Below are 21999 nucleotides of genomic sequence, written 5' to 3' on the forward strand. Positions count from 1 at the left end.
AAGACACTATTGGTGGTAACACAATGCTCAACTCAAAACAGTTCAGCATATTATCAATGGCTTACATCTTCTATTGGACAATGACACTTTCTCTTTCACAGGTACTGGGGGGCAAACCTTTTCTTCTACACAGTCAACCCCCCAGGCTCAAACAATTCCTCACCCACAATAATGAAACATCTATTTTGAACACAGACTCTGGTACCAGAGCTTTCAGTAAACCCAGAAGCTGATTTTGCTGCCACATATACCCAGACAGCACAATCACTGGACCTAACAACATCAGCTACACCATCTCAGGCTCATTCAGTTGCTCATCTTCTAACATTGTATATACCAATAAGTGCCAACAATGCCCTTTAGTTTTATACATAGGACAAACAGGTTAAATCCTATGCAAAAGGATAAATGGACACAAGTTTGGCATTAGAAATCACAAAACTGAGAAACCTGTACGAAAACACTTCAGCCTTCCAGGACATTCAATGGGTGACCTCAAAGTAGCTGTTTTAGTGAAAGTAACGTCAAGAACAGAATGGAAAGGGAAATTGCTGATCTACAGGTTATTGCAACACTTGGAACAAACTCCTCTCCAGGACTCAACAGGGATATTAGCTTTAAAAAAAATCTTATTACATATGCTAAATCCATTTTCACAAAATAGAGTTATACATCTGCTGTATTCTAATGCATTTTTAAATTATTTGTGTAGTGTAATAATGTTTATAATGCTAGTTACATGTTAGAATGAAATTAGGTGGACAGAAATACCTTTAAGAGAAAGATGTTGTTAATTTAACTCATGCTTGAGATATGGGGCATGATAAAGACAAATTTATTACTCTTTACAATTAAGTAACCTTATGAGCATCTCTCACCATCATTCTCCAATTCTGACATATTTATTGCCTTTGCTATCTCCCCCAGTTGGACCCATGCAGATAATAACCAAACCAAACTTGTCATTCTTTTAATATGTTAAAAATGTTTTCACTATCACTACTTATATGTAGCACTGTTCAGTGTATTCCATATCATTGTCCAAAGAAGTGTGCACGCACACACCCTGAATAAAATGTATCTTTGGACTCTAACTTTGTTCTGATGCTTCACACCAACCCACCTGGATCTACCTCCTAACTTACAGTGAAACAAGCTCAGCTGGGACTCATTCCAAGGGCAAAAACATCTCCCCCATTCCAACACCAGGTGCAAATACTGAAGAAGGAAAAAAAAACAATACTATTAACCCCTTCCAACCTGGTTCTGTTATCTAAACAGAAAGAGAAACTTATGGTCACCACAATCTCCTTGTGTTAACAATGGTCTTCCACTATACACCTCTACAATTATACAGTGTTTATCACAAAATGCCAAGCAGAAAAGTAAATGCAATGAAGAAGAAAAAGAAGAGATTGGATTTATACTCTGCCTTTCACTTGGTGTCTTAGGGCGGCTTACAGTCTCCTTTCCCTTCCCCACCCCACAACAGGTACCTGGCTGTGAAGTAGGTGGGGCTGAGAGAGTTCTTGAGAGGAACAGCACAGAGAGAGTTATGAACAAATTAAGCTCATACTAGCAGGTGTGGGTGGTGGAGTGGGGAATCAAACCCAGTTCTCCCAGATTAGAGTCTGCACACTTTGCCACTACACCAAACTGGCAAAATTCACTTAAATATTTTGTTTTGTTTATGCTACATTTGAGATAAGATATTATCTAGACTCTAGAGATTCCCAGTGTTTGTGCTGGGTGTGTGTGTTGTATTTAAGACCTCGGTAGCCAGATCACCTGATTGCTTGAAAAGTTAGATGGCTGACAGAAGCCATTCCAAATGGAGTCCAGATTGGTCGACAGACTTTCACCACATGCATACTGGGAGTAAGGCTGCTTACACATGGCAATGATCGCCTATGGAGATCTTTTTGTGTTGTGAGCTGCCCTGAGCCCACCTCGGTGGGGTAGGGCGGGATATAAATTGAATTAAATAAATAAATAAATAAATCTTTATGTTGCTCATGTCCATACGGCAGTTTCCCCCACACTTTCTTGCCCTCAGTCCCTGCAGCTGACATTCCACCCACTGAGATAGAGTGCTGTAGTGGTTAAGAGCCACAGTCTTTAATCTGAAGAACTGGGCTTGATTCCCAACTCTTCCACAATAAGCCTGCTGGGTGACCTTGGGTCAGTCACAGTTCTCTCCAAACTCTCTCAGCTGCACCTACCCCACAAGCAATGCTCCCTCTAAACTGCAGAGTCTTGCGAGCAAAGATTCTATTTTGTGAGCTACTGGCATTAGTTGTGAGCTACTGCATAAATTATTGTGCTTTGGGGCCATTTTTCCTGAGCCAAGACATGAGCTGGAGACTAAAAATCTGTGAGCTAGCTCACACAAACTCAGCTTAGAGGGAACTCTTCCCACAAGGTGCCTGTTATGGGAAGAAGAAGGGAAAGGTGATTGTAAGCCACAAAAACTAGAGAAAAGCAGGTTATAAAAATCTATCTTCACCCCCCACCCCAATGCCACTGGAGGGCTTTCTTTTAAAAACTGCTATTGCTAGATTGGTTTTGTGTAATAACATTATCTCAATCCCTCTCATGGCAATAACACTGTGCTGTAGTAAACTGATGATTTCTTTTTAAAAAGCTCAAAATGCCCTCCAATGGTGTATGTGTTTGTGGGGATGGCAACTGTGGGAGCAGAGGCAAGGGAAATAGTACTGATGTGGGCAGGACCTTCAAAAAGGTACCCCTTCCAGTCCACAGGGGATGTAAGCATGCTTTGATTGTGATCATTCAAAAAAAGATTGTATCTGTGACGGAGCAGGCTTGCTTCTCCTACAGATCCTGTTCTGCCCACTCCCTCTGATGGGTTGCCAACTTCTGGAAGGAGCTATTCTGCTTCCTGCCACTAGGGTATCTCTGCTGCCACTGTTCATTTAGGGGTTTGACTGCTAGAAGGGACAGACTCCTAGTTCCCTTTCTTAACCTTAGGCCCCACATCTGGTCTCCTGCTACCCAGCACTTGGTTACCACAGAGACCAAATGTAGCTTTGGGTTCCCCCTGGAGGATTGGCAACCAGTGCCTTAACTGCTTCCCTCCCAATCTGGGGAACCCTCTTTCAAATTAATAAAATGGCCAAGCAGTTAGGCATGAATTGTGTGGCACAAACTGAACCATGAACTGATAGGCTGGTCTGCAAACCAAACCATTTTATATCCATTTGTCAGCCATTTAAATTTTAAACCCCTGCATTCTGCTCCCTGTGAAAAGTGGCAGGGAGCAGAAAGCAGGGCTTTAAATGGCTCCAGGACATTTACACAACTGCTTTCTATTCCCTGCCTCTCACCACAGCTTTTGGTGGTGAACTAAAAGCAAGGGGTGAAATGGCTGGGAAGCATTTCATACCCTGCTTTCTGAAATGGCTCCAAGCCATTTAAACTAAACAGCTGAACCATTTAAACCAAACAGCAGCTGTTTTTTTGTGAAGAGCTTAACGCAGGGGTTTAAACCTCCTGTTTTCTGTTCTTTACAAACCACATCAAAATTTGTGGAACTTCATGATAGCTCTTCAGTTCATGTACATCATTTCATGAACCACGAACCAGCCAAAATTAATGACGAATTTTAGTTTGTCAGCTGGTTTGTGCCCATCCCTACCTTCAAAAACCTGTCCAGTTTGGATGCCAAGCCAGAGCAAAACCTTTATGTTGAAGCAACCTAAAAGCAACTGCTGCTGCCTATGAGAGATGATGCAATGGGCTACTTCTGCTTCCCCTTTGGACTGTCATTGTTCTCCATCACAATCCAAAATGTCATGCAGTCTTGCATATGTACTGGATGGGGTTTGTTTTTGCTGTTCACTGAAAATTACAAGCCACTGTGCATGTATACTGAATGGTACCTTGCCTGCAAGTCAATAAAGAATAGATGAAGTCAAGTGTTACAGCAAAATATGCCCATATTTGTTAATTTCTCCTTTTATATATGAAAGCAGAGAATTTCACTCTTCCATAGATCACCATTCCAATGTTCCAGTGTTTGAAAAGCAGTCAAGGATGGGGGAATGACACCATATAACCTGAGATTTCATCAATATTGCTCTCTAGCTACTTTCTCTTTACCATTAATTTAGCAGGGATCTTTTTTTTCCTAATTATTGCTTGAACACCCACCAACTTGGCTCACAGTCTACTTGATGGATTCAAACAGGGAGCTGATCATTTAACAAGCTGTCAAATTTCCAGTTTGTTTTCTTGCACAGGTAGGTGGCTTTCTTGCAGTTGCCATTACTGCTCCCTCCAGTTTTAAGAGACATATAGCTAAAAGATAGAGGAGAAAAACTGATATTTTCCCATTGAGACTTAGTATTTAGGTGTTATGCACCTTCAGTGTTTATGTGTGAACTCAGCTAATCTTGCAATCACTTCTCAAATAGATGTTACTAACTGCACAGGCAGAAAGATCAAGCAATGTGTTCTATCAGTTGTTAAGTCATTTAAAGGATGCATTTAACTGCATGGGCCCAAAGAAAGGACAAAATGCAAGTGATTTGGTGCTATATTTGAAAACTCTACCTAATTTTGTTTTCAGAAGTAACCTGATCTATTAAAGCAAAGACTGCCATTCAGTGGTGAGGGAAAGGCACATGTACATGCTCAGAGGTGCCTTTTCTTCCAGGACTCAGCCTTAGTGCTGCAAGCAAAACCCTGTGAGGTCTTACAAAACAAAATAATTAATGCTAGAGACAAATTCTTGAAGGATAGCCGTTCTGGTCTGTTGTAGCAACCTCCCAAAAAAGAATCTTTGCCACCTTAAAGAGTAACAGGTTTATTTTTCAAGCACAAACATTCATTCATGGTTAGAGCCTATTTCATCAGATGTATGATGAATGTATGAAATCATCAGATGTATGAAGTCAACAGGTATAGACACACAGATAGATATAGAGGGGAAACAAACATGAGTAGTGGAAATAAAGTGCCATGACCTACGGGGAGGGTTGTTTACGACATTTCTGTTATATCCAGTGGTATTGGGAGCATTATTGGGAGTTGTCTTCTCAACTACCAGCAGCATGGAAGTAGGAGGCAAGCATGAACTATGCCCATGGTTTGTCTGATCTATACCAACTGGGAGGATGGCAAGCTCCAGGCAATTAATTATCACCTCCCTGTTCTGCATTCTCCAGGACCTGCATGGGGCAGCAGAATATCTTCAGCCAGCCCTGCCTGTAGGAAGCAGAAATCTGTCACTTGTGTCAATGGGAGAAAGTTAAAGGGCAGGAATAGTAAAGGAACATGGCAAGATTAGTAAAGGAACCAGTCTGAAGCATAGCAGCTGGACAATCTCTCATACATTGCCATTGTTAGCTAGTGTCAGGTTATCTGGGTTACAAATTAGTAACCCTAAACACAGCTGCAAGATCTCTAGGGGCAGCTTTCTTTCCAGCGGCACAAAAACTGAGTTCCTTGACAGTGTACAAACATACCAAGTAGCTGGGATCCAGGTAGCCTATTAATTTCATGACGCATGTTAACAGCATAATAGACCAAACTTTTGCTGGCACTTCACTGGTTGGGCAGAAGTATTGGTTTATAGCACCATGGAACTTTTCCTGTGTCTGATCACTCAGATAAGCTAACGCTGTAGGGAACTCTTTGAAATCCATATATACATCTGCATATAATTTAAACAGTTAATGTATGCTGCACACTCTTATAAGATGTTTAATTTGCTACATATGTGGAAAATGGAGATGACAGGAGTAAATTTTATGTGCCAGTGAGTGACGAAATACTTACCATGACGAGTTTCCTCATCAACAGCTATGCTTTTCACTGCATGTGAATGATGGACTTGTATCTCATCCAGATAGTCAGTAACACTGCCTGGTAGAGGGACAGATGAGATTATCATTTCTTGCGATCTGGGTTCAGCATTACTTCTTAATGAATCTTCAATTACTTGAGAGTGTGAAGGGATAACGGTTTGAACCCAGGCTTCTGCAACAGTAAAACATTAATCAGAAATAAGAGTGGGAAGATGCATTGCACATATATTTACTTAAACCTGAGGCTTTTTAAAATTATTCCTAACCTTATATATCCCTTTTTGCTTTGTGCCCCCTATCTGACAATGCCAGCCACCAAGAAGACCCCCCTCCCTTGCTTTCCCTCAAATGACTCCCTTCCCCTGTACTTGGAACTCCTGCCTAAAACATTTACTGTTTCCCTTTAATGACCTCCTCAAACTCACCTTTCTGAATTTGTTTAAATGTGTAGTGTATCAGTAGCAACACGCGCCCATGCGCAGAGGTGACTGGGCTGTCCCAGTCGCCTCCAGTGCCGGGCGCGGAGACCCCGCCAATCACCAGCTGTGGCGGGAAGTGTAACAGGTCAGGATTGGCCTGATCTGTCCAGTAGGCTGTACCGGGGTTTGTACATAAGCGGGACCCGGCCCGCGTGCTCTCTCTCTTGCAACGTGCTTCCAATAAAGAATGTTGCCCTACTCGCGTCTCCCGACCGAGTACGTTACACTGGCGACGAGGATGGGATTCTAGCCTCACGGGCTATGAAGGAGACCAAGGGCACCACCCGGCCACGACCGCCGCCGCAGCCACCATGGCCAACCAGGGCGGGAACACCGGTCACGTTGAGCCGTTCGACCCCGCGAATCCAGAGGCCTGGAAGTCCTACATGGAACGGGTCGAATGCTACTTGAGGGCCAACAAAGTCGCGGAAGACAGCATAAAGAGGGACGTTCTCCTGAGCGTCTGCGGGGCGGCCACATTCGAGATCGCCAAGGGTCTCTCGGCCCCCGCCCGCCTAACAGAGAAGTCCTTCGCGGAGATTAGCAGACTCCTCACCGGCCATTTCCTGCCGCAGCCCTCTCGGGTGGCCTGCCGGTTCCTGTTTCACAAAAGGGACCAGGTGGCAGGAGAGTCGGCCGCCGACTACTTGGCGGCCCTGCGCAGGATCGCCGGGAGCTGCAACTTCCCCCAGATGGAAGAGACCCTGGTCGATCGCTTCACGTGGGGCCTCCGCGACGAGAGGCTCCAGCAGAAGCTCTTCGCCAAAGAAGAGCTCACCCTCCAGAGCGCCTTCAACAAAGCAGTGGCGTTCGGGAGGACCGCGAGGACCTTCCCCAAGGCCCGGACCGACGCCGTCCACCATGAGGAGCTGGACCCCGACCGCACCGAAGAGGAAGAAGCCTACCAGCTGCGCCGCCCCGCCGGGCCACCTAGCAGAGCAGCCCAACGCCCCCGAGCGGCTGAACGACCCCCAGTGACGGAGAGGGTCCCCGCCACCAAGTGCGCCAGCTGCGGCGACCCCCACGAAAGGAGGGACTGCCAGTACCGGACCTGGGACTGCCGGAGCTGCGGGAAGACCGGCCACATCGCACGGGCTTGCTGTGCCAAGCCCAATCGTCGGAAGCCGGCCACGCATCACAAGTCGGCAGAGTTCCACTCCACAGCCTCCACGACCATGCAGGTACTGAACTTGCCCCTCGCCACCCCCGATAAAATCAAAGTGGCGGTCCTCATCAAAGGGAACCCCTGCCAAATGGAGGTGGACTCCGGCTCCTCCATCTCCATTATAGCGGAGGAAACCCTGAGGAAACTGTGCCGGCGGACTTCATACTCCGGGACTTCCAGAAGAATCCGGTGCAAATAGTGGGGTGGGCCCGGGTGCAAGTCGAGCGGGAGTCCTTCTACGGCCCGCTGGACATCCTGGTGGTAAAGCGCCAGCTTACCACACTACTAGGCCTTGCCTGGTTCAAACCCCTGGGGATCCGCTTGGAGGAGGTGGGGCAAACCCTAACGCCCAGGGGGTTTGGGGAAATATGCAAAGAGTTCCCTGACGTGTTCGATGGCTCCCTAGGGAACTACAAAGGGCCAGCCATCTCCCTACCACTAGACCCCGCGGTCAGGCTGATCCGGCTCAAGGCAAGGAGGGTCCCGTTCGCCTTAACACCAAAAATAGAGGCCGAACTGGACCGCCTCACTGCCCAAGGAGTCCTAGAGCCGGTGGATTACGCCACCTGGGAGATCCCTATAGTAACCCCAATCAAGCCGAACGGGGAGGTGCGGATCTGTGCAGACTATAAGTGCACAATAAATAAGGTGCTGCAGGATAACCGCTACCCAGTGCCGGTGGTGAGCCACGTTCTGGCTGCCCTAGCGGGGTCTAAGATCTTCGGGAAGCTGGACCTGGCACAGGCCTACCAGCAGCTCCTGGTAGACGCTAAGACAGCGGAGGCCCAAACCATTGTGACCCACAGGGGGGCCTTCCGGGTGAGGAGGCTACAGTTCGGGGTTAGCGTCGCTCCGGGGATCTTCCAGAGTATAATGGACGCTCTTCTTAAAGGGATCCCCGGAGTCCAGCCGTTCTTCGATGACGTTTTAGTCGCCGCCCCGGACCCCGAAGAATTCGGCAACCGACTAAGAGAGGTGCTCCGCCGGTTCCAGGCAGCGGGGCTCAAAGTCAAGCGGGAGAAATGCCTGCTGGGGGTTCCACGGGTGGAGTTCCTGGGGTTCGCCGTAGATGCAGTGGGAATCCACCCAACGGAAGAAAAAACATGAGCCATCGTGCAAGCCCCGGCCCCCACCTGCAAAGCGGAGCTACAAAGCTTCTTGGGGGTACTTAACTTTTATCATTCATTCCTCCCCCACAAGGCAGCCCTAGCAGAGCCCCTTCACCGCCTGCTGGGCAAAAAAGCCCTTTGGGTTTGGGGCAAACGACAAGCCGCCGTGTTTCAGGCGGTCAAAGACGTCCTGGTGTCCAATGCGGTGCTCCACCATTTTGACGAGGGCCTCCCCGTCATCTTGGCTTGCGATGCGTCACCGTACGGGGTGGGAGCAGTCCTGGGGCACCAACTCCCGGACGGGAGGGAGGCACCGGTAGCGTACTACTCCCGCACACTGACACCAGCTGACACCAGCAGAGCGCAATTATGCGCAGATAGACAAGGAGGCTCTGGCAATCGTGGCGGGGGTCCGCAAGTTCCATGAGTATCTGTACGGGCGGAGGTTCACCATAGCCATGGACCACAAGCACCTCCTAGGTCTGCTGGCCCCAGACCGACAAACCCCCCAAATACTGTCACAGCGCGTGTTGAGGTGGAACCAATTCCTCAACTCCTACACGTACACACTGGTACACCGGGCCTAATAAATACATCCTACACATGCAGTAACCATTGTAAACTATATCTCTCTTTAGATGGAAGAGTCAGTTTCACAGGCTTGAAAGACAACCGTGAGATTTCAGACTGGGCTTTGGTGTACCCTATAACTTGATAGATCGATGCACTGATATGATAAACCAGTAATCTATATAGATCGATGCACTGATATGATAAACCAGTAATCTATATCTACTGCAGCAGAGTGCACTCAAAACAAAGCTTCTCTTTGTTCTGAGTGTGCTAGCCAGTTACAGAGTTACACAGAGCCACTTGTCAGTTTCAAATTAATAAGAGTTTTTTATTTGGGGAAATGCATTCCAGATATTAAATAAGAGCAGGACTTTTTTTGTAGAAAAAGCCTAGCAGGAACTCATTTGCATATTAGGCCACACCCTCTGACATCATCATTGTTTTGGATAGAGCTTTTTGTGTAGATAAAGCTCAGTGGAGACTCATTTGCATATTAGGCCACACCCACTGACACCGAGCCAGCCGGAACTACATTCCTGTGCGTTCCTGCTCAGAAAAAGCCCTGAATAAGGGAGACAGAATCTAGCTATTCTACTACCTGGATGGATGCTGATGGTGCAAATCCATCCATGGTGCAAAAATGGAGAGCGACATGCCTTCTTCTCTGTGTGTGTGCAAGAGGAGAAGACAACAGAAGGAAGGCAATTTCCCTGAGAGGTATCAGTCTACACATCAAAGGGACAGAGACAGAAGGTTAAACAAACAGGAAGGAAACCAGTAGTTTGCCTATCTGTCATTCTGAGTCTCTTGTAAACCCCTTTGGATGCTGAGGCTAAGAGACAATGTCTGGACCTTCTTTTCCGACATAAATGAACTGGATAATCTCCATGGTTCATGGTGTCTCAAGCATGACTGCTCTCTAAAGCATGTCTGCCCTTCTCTCAGAACGGCTGCCCGTCCCCCCCAGAATGGCCTCATCTCCTCAAGGGCCACTTCTATTCACAATCCCTCAAAACCCTTGTAAAATCACCAGGGAGGGAAATCACCAGGCTCATATTATTTGGTCATTTTTAGACTGGAAGGCCCACATTACTTAGTCACACACTGACCATTTTGTGTAGCAAGACAAAATCTCCAAGTGGTTTATAATGACATTTTCTACTTTGCAGCTGCCTCCTTCTCCTCTTCTCCTCTCACATATGCTGAAGCATTGCAGTTGTGCAGTCCCTGTTAAAGTACATTCCCAGCCCATCACACTACATCTGAGGGTCATTCTTCGATTATGTATCTCACCCCTTACTTGTTGCCTCTTTTTCTGCTTCTGAATGGTCTCTGATTGGCTTCCTTCAACAAACTCTGAATTCCTTTCCTGACTTGCATAAGGTACATAGCTCCAGTGGCATATTTGGCACATGAAGTGGATCTTTTTAAACACCCCACTCTACAACAAATTGTCCTGGTCGAGGCTCAAGTGGGCTTACTCCCAATGAACTCAGTGGGGCTTATGCTTGAGTATGTATGTGTGGAGAGTAGGCTTGCCAATCCCAGGTCCCAGGAGGGGTTCTTCCACTTTCCCAGGCTACTTCCCACCCCCAGTCAGCTGGCCGGTGGGGGGAAGCCCTGCCCCCAGAGGAACATGTGCCTTTCCACCTCCAGAGGCTTCAGTCTCCGATTGAAAGGCTTCCTCTTGGGATGGTGTGTCTGTGTTACTTTGAAGAAGTTGGCAGCAACTCATGAGTATAGAGGCCAATCCCTCACTTCAGAGTCGCCTGAAATGGGGGGGGGGGACGGGGAATGTCTGCTGAGCACTTCATTATTCCCTATGTGGAGATCGATTCTCATAGGGTATAATGGGGAATTGATCTGGAGGTTTCGGGGACTCTGAGGGAGCTGTTTTTTGAGGTAGAGGCACCAATTTTTCTGTATAGTATCTAGTGCCTCTCCCCAAAATACCCCCCCAAGTTTCAAAACGATTGGACCAAGGGGTCCAATTCTATGAGCCCCAAAAGAAGGTGCCCCTATCCTTCATTATTTCCTATGGAAGGAAGGCATTTAAAAAGGTGTGCTGTCCTTTTAAATGTGATGGCCAGAACTTTCTTGGAGTTCAATTATGCTTGTCACACCATTGTTCCTGGCTCCGCCCTAATGTCTCCTGACTCCACCCCCAAAGTCTCCTGGCTCCACCCCAAAAGTCCCCAGATATTTCTTGAATTGGACTTGGCAACCCTAGTGGAGAGGGGCATTTGCAAGATGAGCCTGCCCTGCTCTCCTGTGCCTATGCCCTTTCTTGAGCGAGAGGCTCCATGAAAGCACCCTCCTTGTTTCACTCTGTCAAGTCAACAACTTTGCACAGAGTGGTGGCTGATCTCCCAAAATGTTGTGTGTTTTATGCACACAATCACCCACTCCTCTGGACAGGTCTTTGGCTAAACGATATTCCTTCAAGGTCCCATGAAGGCCAAGGACTATGGGCTTTTGACACAAGATAGTCCCACTGAACACCATGAAATTTGCTGCCACAAATGTATGAATAAGATAGAGCAGGCTGCAAAGAAAATAAATGGGCCATGATTGGCGGTTTGTGTCAGGCCTCCCAATAGGACCAATTGTTTGTTTTAGTGCAGAAACTGATAGTTGGCTTGCACTGTTATTTTAAAGCTACATTCATAGTGAAGAGGGAGTGATCACACAGGATTGCACCACTGCCTCCAAATAGATTCAGGCATGCAGCTAAACTCTCGTATTATCTTTTCCATTAAGCTCTCAGAACACTTTTGAAATTCACATGGAAAGACTTCAGACAGTGACAGAAATTGCTGTCATGATTTGCTGTTGTTAGAGGTCATAATTATTCCTAATACTGTTAAAGCGACAAAATAGATATTATATAACATTTCAGTCACCAAAAGAGACTGCAAAAATTATGCCTTGCGTTGTTACCATCCTTTACATGAATGCCAGGGATTGCATAGCATCACCTTCTGATCAACCCCAAACAATAACAGAACACAATTTTCATGTTCATCTCAGCATTTAGGAACCTCTGGTTTCTAATTGCAATGTTTATTCACAAATGCTGTGGAACTAGAACGGAAACTCACTAACATTGTTATAAATGACTGGTAATTGCTTTCCTGGATCTTTGTTGCCATTCATCCCCAGCAGTAGCACTATTTGCTTGCCCTGCTGGGGGAGGCTGGGAAGGGAGTCTGAGCTCAAAGCCTGCCGGCTCCTGATCTTTCCAGGCTCCTATTGTGAACTTGGCTTATCTCTGTTCAGGCCCTACTAACTACCAAGACTTCTTTCCTTCTCAGAAGAAGACAAGTTGAGGAAGAGCTTGGAAGAGAGTTTGCAAGGTCCCACTTAGCTTGCTTTCCTGGGCATAAAGGATGCCTCATGGATGCAGCACTGGTGATGGGTGAAGTAAAGCATCCTCAGAGATTGTGGAGCAGTTTCTGAGGGCATGTGTTCTCCCTTTTTTATTTTTTTTTGGGGGGACACACCTTCTTTTGAGCCTTCAGTGCTCTGTGGCCCCAATTCCTTGGGTGTCCTTTTTAATGCCCCCCTGTGTGCTTTCTTTATGGGTCTCCTCTCATGCTGTTTTTTCTGCATATGAGGCTTGCTCTCTTTGTGCTTTGTAGGTATCATTGTATGACCCATACCTCTTTATTCATATGTATATATTGTAGTATTGTGATAGCAAGCTCCAACCAGATGTATTTATTGTATGGCAGGATTACACACAGGAAACGTATCTATAACATAAAACCATGTTGGGAAATCCCAGTTCCCTCATAGGTTGGGACTGGATGGGACTGCACAGCATCAACCTTTGGCCCATCAAACTATCAATCAAGAGTACTTGTGTGCCAATGGTTCAGCCTGCTCCTTTCTCTTGCCCAAGTGGCTGTTGCTAGCCAGCAAAGCTAATTCTCTCAGTGAGATGCAACCATTTCAGTTCTGTCAGTTATTGGCTCTCCCTACTTTCCCATTGGCTGAGTCGCCTATCACACATATATTTGAAGTCTACTGAGCAATGTCTTCAGTGAGAGACTGTGTTTTCCATGGCTGTTTACTCATGTGTTCAGGTGAAAAAATTATTTTTTTTATTTTTATTTCGCTTCATTTAATATCCTGTGTTTCTTATCAATGGGGATCCAAAGCAGCTTATATAATTCTTGTCTTCTCCATTTTATCTTCACAGCAACCCTGTGAGGTAGGTTAGGCTGTCAGTGTATGTCTGGCCCAAGATCACTCTGCAAACTTCCATGGCAGAATGGGGATTTGTACCTGGGTTTCCCAGGTCCCAGTCTGACACTGTAACTACACTGGCTCTGCATTATATCATGTTCATCTAAAGCTCCCAAAGAGTCTATGTGTGCGCAAGCCATATGGGTATAAGCTCTTTTTACAAAACCAGGAATCTTACAAAAGGAAGGTTCCCTACTTCTGTGTATATAGGCTCTGGTCAGATTACTTACTGAATTTATGGATGGTAGGTTATGGCCAGCAGGTTTGATCTTATTCCCCCCTTCTCTGAGCTCTCTCTTTGCATGAATGTGCGTTTCTGTGCTTTTTTTATGAATAATGAAATGTAAGAGTATATATATAATTGTGGTATGAGGAAAAACAATGTTATGCCAAAAATAATTTGGCTTGGCATGATCATTGTGGCTTTTTGCAACAAGTAAAAGCTTTCATGGGTAGGATGCAGCTTTATATGAAACTCTCCTAAAACTTTTGGACCATCCTTTACTATAGTTAAGGGTACTCCCTCCTAAAACTTTTGGACCATCCTTTACTATAGTTAAGGGTCATAGTGCCAAGGTCTGTATCACTTAATCCCCGTCCCTAGTAGCTACTTCTCTAATGTGGTCTTCCTGTTGCACTATGTACGAACAGGCAGATATGTAGAAAACTGGACATTTACTTGAATTATGCTCATGAGCTGCAATTCATGCAAGTTTTGTGGTGTACAGATTTCACAATTTCCTTGTAACATTTTGGAACTCAGAAGTATAAAATGGTGCTTGGAAGGAAGCAGAATTAATTTTTACCTGTTTTGCTCTGGGTTTCAGTAGTAGGGAAGACAGCATTTCTTCTTTTCTTCCAGATCCAAGATCGGGAAGACATGGGGATATTTTCTTCAGGTGTAAAATACATGGCTAGATAGAAATAAAATAATAACATTATTTAAAAAGTATTAATTGATGCAGGCAAACTGCCCACAATCTGATTTGTAATTAATTCAGAACAACCAAATGAATTTAAAAAAAATCTGCTAGATTTCCGGAAAGCGAACACAGAATTGTTCGGATTGGGTCTGTAGGCTGTTACAGGCTGGTAGGCTCTGGGGCATGTAGGTTCTCGCATAAGATATTTAGGAATAAGCATAAATAGGCTCACAAAGTAAAAGTCATAAATTTTGACTTGTTTGTGGTTTCTGAAGCAATGTTTGTGGAAAGGCACCCGGCATGAACATTCCATGAATTTTGCTGCTGTTCGTGGCAATTTGTGGTGGTTCATGAATGGATACATTTCCAGACAAACTGTCTCAGCTCAATTAAACTGTTTACAAAACTCCAAGACAACAAAAAGGTGGGATTCTCCAGCCCTCCAAAGCTTAACAAGCACTGCTGGCTGCCAGTAACAGAGTTCCCATGATCTCTATGGGATCAGAATGCTATATATACACTCAGCTCCACAGCCTCTCCTCTGTTGGCTGTTGGCACAGTTACATAGAGCAGGGGTGGCCAAGGGTAGCTCTCCAGATGTTTTTTGCCTACAACTCCCATCAGTCCCAGCCAGCATGGCTAATGGCTAAGGCTGATGGGAGTTGTAGGCAAAAAACATCTGGAGAGCTACTGTTGGCCTCCTCTGACATACAGAGTCAGGAAACTTGTTAAAAGCAGACTAGCAGAACACATTCATTGATTCCCTCTTGATTGTAAACTCGTCTCTCCTGCTGGGGTTTGGGTGTTAGGTGGACTCAGGGCTCTGAGCAATCTCTGTCTCTCTGCTCATGCTGAAAGCCTTGGCTGAGAAGAGGACCTATGCTTTATACCCTCCTGATTTTGAACTTGTCTCCCTGATGAGGTTTGGGTATTAGGTGGGCTCAGGGCTCATGGCCATGCAAGAGAGGTTGGGCCAGATGACAGCATTGCACAACCAGTACTGGGGTGGGGAGAGGAGATCAGCATCAGTATTTGCAGGGGACTTGGTGAGGTACTCCCTAACCATCACCTCTGCCAAATCCATCACTTCTGCCAAATCCATGCCTGACATTCCCACCACTGCTGACTTCCTGGTTCCCTACTGACAACCAGTAATGGAGCTTCTACCTGATTGGGATCCTTGAGGCAGAGATGTTGGGCTGTTCCTCCTCCCCAGCCTCTTCCTTCCACTGTTCGATCTGGCCATGTCTGTTGGCCTTTGCACTTCTTAGCAGAGTTCATGCTTCTATTGCAAGAGCTCTGCATTCAGGAAAGCAATGCTTCCTTTAACCCAGGGGTCACAGATACAGGTTAGCTTGTACTCCCCTTATTGCAGAGAGGATAAAAACTGGTGGTGATGCCCACCTGCAACCTCTCTGCCAAGTCCTCAACCCATGGGAGAATAGCTTTGGGTTCATCAGCTGGTTCGTGCCTATCCCTATTCAAGACTAAGTGGGAAACAATGCCCTGTGCTGTTTTTTTGCAAGGCAAGGTGGGATAGATACTAGGACAGAAAAAAGAACAAACAAGTGTACATTTACAGAAGGCATTTCACCGACAGCTCACAGGGGAAACTAGTGTGGGTGAAGGAATCCCACCATGCAGAAAACTGAAAATAAACAAAAACAAATCAATCAGCAGCAAAACAGAAGGAGAAGGCAAGATTGAAACCTACATCCCAAACACTGCACACCATTCCTGTAAGAGCAGACCTAACTGGAAACGCAGGAAACAGACGCAGTGAGGCATTCTAAATCTTCCACTGGCCCTGGGGCCAGTAGTGTAGGCCAGCACACACAAAAAACGCAAAAGTATACTGCTGTAGAAAAGCATAGCATAGTTTGCACAAAGCCCCCACAATCAAGCCCTGATACAAAGTAGCCCTGTAAGGAATTCCAGGCACAGTGGAGACCAAATCACTAGGGATGATCTACCATGCTGATTGGCTTCCTCAGATTCCCATCATTCCCATGTAACCATCTCTTAGCTGCATCCATGAACTTCATTACTGCTGCCTCATGCTTTTCAATCCTGCAACTCTTGTTTCCACATCCCTTCTCCATCGTGTAGCTTCCATGGTTTATCACCAGCTTTGATTAGGTGGTTGTGAATTTGAGTAGCTTGCCCTGCCTCCATGCTAAATTACAATTGTGCAGAAATTGGACCATCTCAGCTCCCTCATAATTTGAGTGTCATACTGAAGATATCTGAAGTAACGTATGCTGATGGGCATAGATCCATATGCACTGGATTCTATTAAAATACAGAAATGGCTATGAAACTATCCAAATATTTACTGAACAGCATCAGGAGTTCTGAATGCTGATAAGATGAATGGGGTTGCCACTTTGGCTGCTGATAGCAAGGCTCCTGTGCCTTTATAAGCTCCATTGACAGAGATCAGAATTGTAGGTACAGCTGTCCTGGTCAGTGCTTGCTAAGGATAGCTAACCTTGTGCAGATCAAACAACTTCTGTTAAGCAGGCTATAATCCAAATACTTATTGAATAATGTCAGAAATGGTGTTCTGAACGCTCATTTTTTATCCCCATACAGGTGCAACTGCACCAGGTTTATACTGTGAAACTATATCACTTTATTTCAGGAATGCTGATATCTTTCTCAGTTATACCTATATCTCTCTGAGCAGACCTGGTGTGGGGCTTAGCAGGTACCCTAGGATTCTTCCATTAGTTTCTCTAAGGATGTTGACTGCTTTCCTTTTGATCCACAAACTTTGCCTTCATTAACTAATTTACACAAACACACAGGTTTCTACTTCTTCCCCAGGAACAATATTCTAATGTTGAAACATTCTTTGACACATAATTTATTTTCAACTCTTCCTCATACCATTCTAACCACAGAACGTTCTTGACCATTAGCTTTAGGCAATAAGGTTACTTAAGAATTACCCAACAATGTTCTTGACTCTTTTCTTGGAGCTTCTAAATTCTTAGCTGTGAGTTGTTTCTGTTAAAAAAAAAAAAACCCAAAACCCAGAAACACCCAATTTGCCTTTAGGGCTGACAGCCTTATTACCCCTGTGATAGTAAAAATAATTGAAGGCAAATTTATAAACAAGGAATGATATATGGTTACAATTAACAGATAAAGCAGAAGAACAGGAGCCTAGCAATTAATACCTCCCATTATTATTCTCTATAATTCATTATGCTCCTGCCCTTTGGCAGTGTTGCATTTTGTTCCAGCTGATCAAATTAAAATTATACATGTTGAGGGAATCAAATGCAGAATTGCTTTAGCTGTACAATTTACTCCAACAATTATCTATGGTATATTGCTGACAGCAAAAAGTACTTATTTCACTAATTATAATATTGCTCATATTGTGTTAGGAACTCTTAGCATGTATATAATTTAAAATACTCTTCAGATAAACTACTGCTCACAATGCTGGACAAGTGGTGCTAATTTCATTTGCACAGTTAGGAGAAGTGGACTGGTGGCCTATCTTGTGCTCCTGCATTTCCCCCCAAATGACACAAAGTAGCTGATAGGAGAGAAATTTGAGGTATAGAAAATGGTGCAGGAAGGAAAAATTAATCCTTCCTCTCCAAAGCACTGCAGCCCCAACCTTATTAAGGCTCCTTTATTAATGCTTTTTAGCAATGCAAGGAAAACCTCCTACAGACAGGGCTGGCTTACCCACTAGGCAAGATTGGTGGTTGCTTAGGGCACCAGAAGGAGGGGTCGCTAAATTGGGCTTCCTCCTCCTGGTGCCCACAACTGCTAGTTTGCCTGCCCGCCTCCCCCCGCTGCCATCACCTGCCCCCTCCCTTCCCTTCCCTTGTGCTTTGCTCACCACCTGCTCCCACCCTACCTGGAGTGATCAGAGGAGCACGCCAAGGCTGGGCCCTACTGACTTTGATGTGGGCAGTGTGCCATCTAATTCTCTGAAGTGCATGTGGGAGAAAGCTTCATTTCCCTTCACTTCTGGTTCCAGGAAGGACAGGGAGAAGCCTTCTCCCACATGCACTTCAAAGGATTAGATGGCACGCTGCTCACATCAAAGCTGGTAGGGTCCAGCCTCAGCATGGCATGCTCTGATGGGAGGGATGACAGCACAGCACTGTGTTGCAGTGCTGCAGAGGGAGGGAGGGCAGACCAGTGGGGACGCGGTAACAGGGAACCTGCCCGGGGCACCATGTGCTCTAGAACTGACTTTGCCAACAGACCTTTCAGAATCTCATCTGAACTGGCTGTTGGATGCAATTTAAACATATTAAATGGTTTCTTCTCCTAGAAACTTCTGTTGAGGCTGCAGTGCAATGACCACAGACCACTACAGTGTCAAGATCTGTGCCACTGTGCTAGTAACACGGGAATATTTTGAGATATATTGCTGACATTACAAGATGAGCCATTGCCAGTGTGCTAGGAATAGGCAACATCATGAGCTTTGCTCAATGTAGCACAGTGCAAAGCTTGTACATGGAGAAACAATGTAGCAGCCACATGGCTTACTAAGCATGCTAAACACTTTCCCAGCTACATCATTCCCGTGTTTTAACAATTTATTGATAGCATATGGTCACAAAACTTAATTATTTCTTAATTATTTCAGTACTAACCCATATGACATTTCAATCCCCCCTCCCTCCAATGTTGACTTCCCCGAAGTTATAAATTCAAGTTCAATACTAAAGGTACTACTAACTGATCACAATTCAATGTATATCTTTTCTTTTCTTTTCTTTTCTTTTCTTTTCTTTTCTTTTCTTTTCTTTTCTTTTCTTTTCTTTTCTTGTCTTGTCTTTCCCCCCCCCCTCAATAATGCTAAAAAATTGTCCAATGTCTTTTTACATTCCACTTTCTCCATATATCCTTTAAATTTCCTCCACTCCTTTTTGAATATCTCCAAATCATAGTCTCTTAGTGTTCTAGTTAGTTTGTCCATTTCACTCCATGATAAAACTTTCATAGTCCAGTCCCATTTCTCCGGTATTTTTTCTTGCTTCCAAAGCTGCGCATACAATGTCCTAGCAGCTGATAGCAAGTACCAAATTAGAGTCCTGTCTTCCTTTGGAAATTTTTCTAATTGTAATCCAAGCAAAAACGTCTCTGCAGTTTTCTTGAAGTCATAGCCCAGAATTTTGGAGATTTCTTGTTGTATCATCTTCCAGTATTCTTTCGCTTTTTCACAAGTGTACCACATATGGAAGAAAGAACCTTCATGTTTTTTACATTTCCAACATCTATCCGACATTTTCTTGCTCATCTTAGCCAGTTTTTTCAGAGTCATATACCACCTATACATCATCTTAAAACAGTTCTCTTTTATACTCTGACAAGTTGATATTTTAATTGAGTTCTTCCAAAGGTGTTCCCATGCATCCATTTGTATTTCTCTATTCACATTGATTGCCCATTTGACCATTTGAGACTTTACTACTTCTTCTTCTGTAGACCATTTCAATAATAACTTATATACTTTTGATATCAGTTTTTCATTATCACCAAGCAGGACCCTTTCCAGTTCTGTTTGTTCTCGTCTAATTCCCTCCGATTTAATATCATTTTCCATCAAGCTTTTAATTTGTTGCATTTAAACCAGTCGTACTTATTACTTAGCTCTTCCGAGGATTTTAATTCAATTTTGTCTCCTTGAATCTTGAGCAGTTGATTATATGACATTTCTCTTTCTTCATCGGATTCAGCTGTTATTTTTATTACTTCTGCTGGCACTATCCACAGCGGTTTTCTCTCGACCCCGTATTTCTTATATTTTATCCAAGTATTTAGTAAAGTATTTCTAACATAATGGTGAGAGAAAAAACCGTCCATTTTATTCTTCCCATAATACATGTACGCGTGCCAGCCGAATTTATTCCCGTGGGCTTCTAACCATAAAGGTTTTTTATCCAACAGCATTATCCAATCTTTGATCCATGTCAAACAAACTGCATCATGATACAATCTTAAATCAGGAAGTTGAAAACCCCCTCTCTCTTTGGCATCCGTTAAGATCTTCATCTTAATCCTTGGTTTCTTTCCGGCCCAAATAAAGTCAGAAATTTTCCTTTGCCATTTGTTAAATTGTTTGGCATCTTTTACAATCGGGATGGTTTGAAACAAATACATTATTCTTAGCAAAATATTCATCTTGATTGCAGCTATCCTGCCCAGTAAGGACAAGTTAAGCCTATTCCATTTCATCAAATCTTTGTCCATCTTACACTACAATTTTTCATAATTATTTTTGAATAGATCAATGTTCTTCATTGTTATCTCTATTCCAAGGTAATTAACTTTGGTTGTGACTTCACAACCCGTCACCTTTTGTAATTCTTTTATTTTATTTGGTTGCATGTTTTTACATAAGAATTTCGATTTCTCTTTGTTTATACATAATCCTGCTAATTCTCCATACTCTTTTATCTTAGCTAGCAACAATGGTGACACTTGAATCGGATTCTCCAATATAAACACTATATCATCTGCAAAAGCTTTGTATTTATAACAGAATCTTCTAATTTTTAAACCTTCTATTTCTTCGTCTTTTTGAATTTGTTGTAACAGAGTTTCAAGAGTCATTATAAACAACAATGGTGATAACGGACATCCTTGCCTTGTTCCTTTACTCACTTTCAATTCTTTGGTAAGATCTGCATTTATAAACAGTTTTGCTTGCTGATCCATATTTTTTGCTCTTGTCATTTTTATAAATTGTTCCCCTAAATTAATTTTTTCCATTACCGCAAACATAAAGTCCCAGTTCAAGTTGTCAAAGGCTTTTTCTGCGTTGACAAAAAATAAGGCCGCTTCCTTTTCTGGATGCTTCTCATAGTATTCCATGACACTGATAACAGCTCTTACATTGTCTCTTATTTGTCTTTTAGGAAGAAATCCGGCTTGGTCTTTGTTTATAAAGTTGATCAAATATTGCTTCAATCGCTCTGCTAAAATTCTTGAATAGATCTTATAGTCATTATTCAACAATGAAATTGGTCTATAATTCTTTACATTTGTGATATCTTTATCTTCCTTAGGAATCAAAGAAATTACAGCTTCCCTCCAAGTCTTTGGAATTTTCCTTTCTTCTCTTATTGTATTTAACAACTTCAACAGTTTGGGTGTTACTTCATCCTTAAGAGATTTGTAAAATTTTGATGTAAATCCATCTGGCCCTGGGGCTTTACCCTCTTTCATTGCTTTTATTGCTGCTTCTACTTCAATTTTCTCTATTGGGTCATTTAATGTCTTTTTCATGTACTCCGTCAAAGGTGCCACCTGGATATTCCGTAGATACTCTTCCACTTTTTCTTTACTTATGTTCACACCTTTAAATAAATTTGCATAATATTTAAAGAATTCTCTTTTAATTCCTTCTTGATCCACTATTGCCTTCCCATTTGCCATAATTGTATTTATAGTTTTATTTTCTTTCTTTTTTTTCAATTGCCAGGCCAAATATTTACCGTGTTTATTCGCACTTTCAAACGATTTCTGTTTCAGATTTTTTAAATTCCATTCCAGTTCTTTGTTCAGCAAGTGCTTAACTTGGGATTGTAATATCGTAATTTCTTTTATTAATTTCTTTTTCCCTGGTCTTTTTTTCAAGTCCCTTTCTTTTTTATTTCATTTTGCAATGCTAACAACCTTTCT

At 43.8% G+C, this 21999-nt stretch overlaps 1 protein-coding gene across 2 annotated transcripts in view; it reads right to left on the reverse strand.

Moving 5' to 3' along the window:
* The window catches only part of LOC132570607 (uncharacterized), a 70262-nt gene that overhangs the window by 25160 nt on the left and 23103 nt on the right, over positions 1 to 21999 (reverse strand). For both annotated transcript variants that reach the window (XM_060237470.1, XM_060237469.1), the window contains exons 3-4: positions 14215 to 14322; positions 5803 to 6003 (exon numbers count right to left, since the gene is read on the reverse strand). In XM_060237470.1, coding sequence (XP_060093453.1) covers positions 5803 to 6003; positions 14215 to 14322 — 309 coding nt within the window. The remainder of the gene's footprint in view (positions 1 to 5802; positions 6004 to 14214; positions 14323 to 21999) is intronic.

This window comes from Heteronotia binoei, chromosome 4 (genome assembly GCF_032191835.1).
Source record: "Heteronotia binoei isolate CCM8104 ecotype False Entrance Well chromosome 4, APGP_CSIRO_Hbin_v1, whole genome shotgun sequence".
Taxonomy (NCBI): Eukaryota; Metazoa; Chordata; class Lepidosauria; order Squamata; family Gekkonidae; genus Heteronotia; species Heteronotia binoei.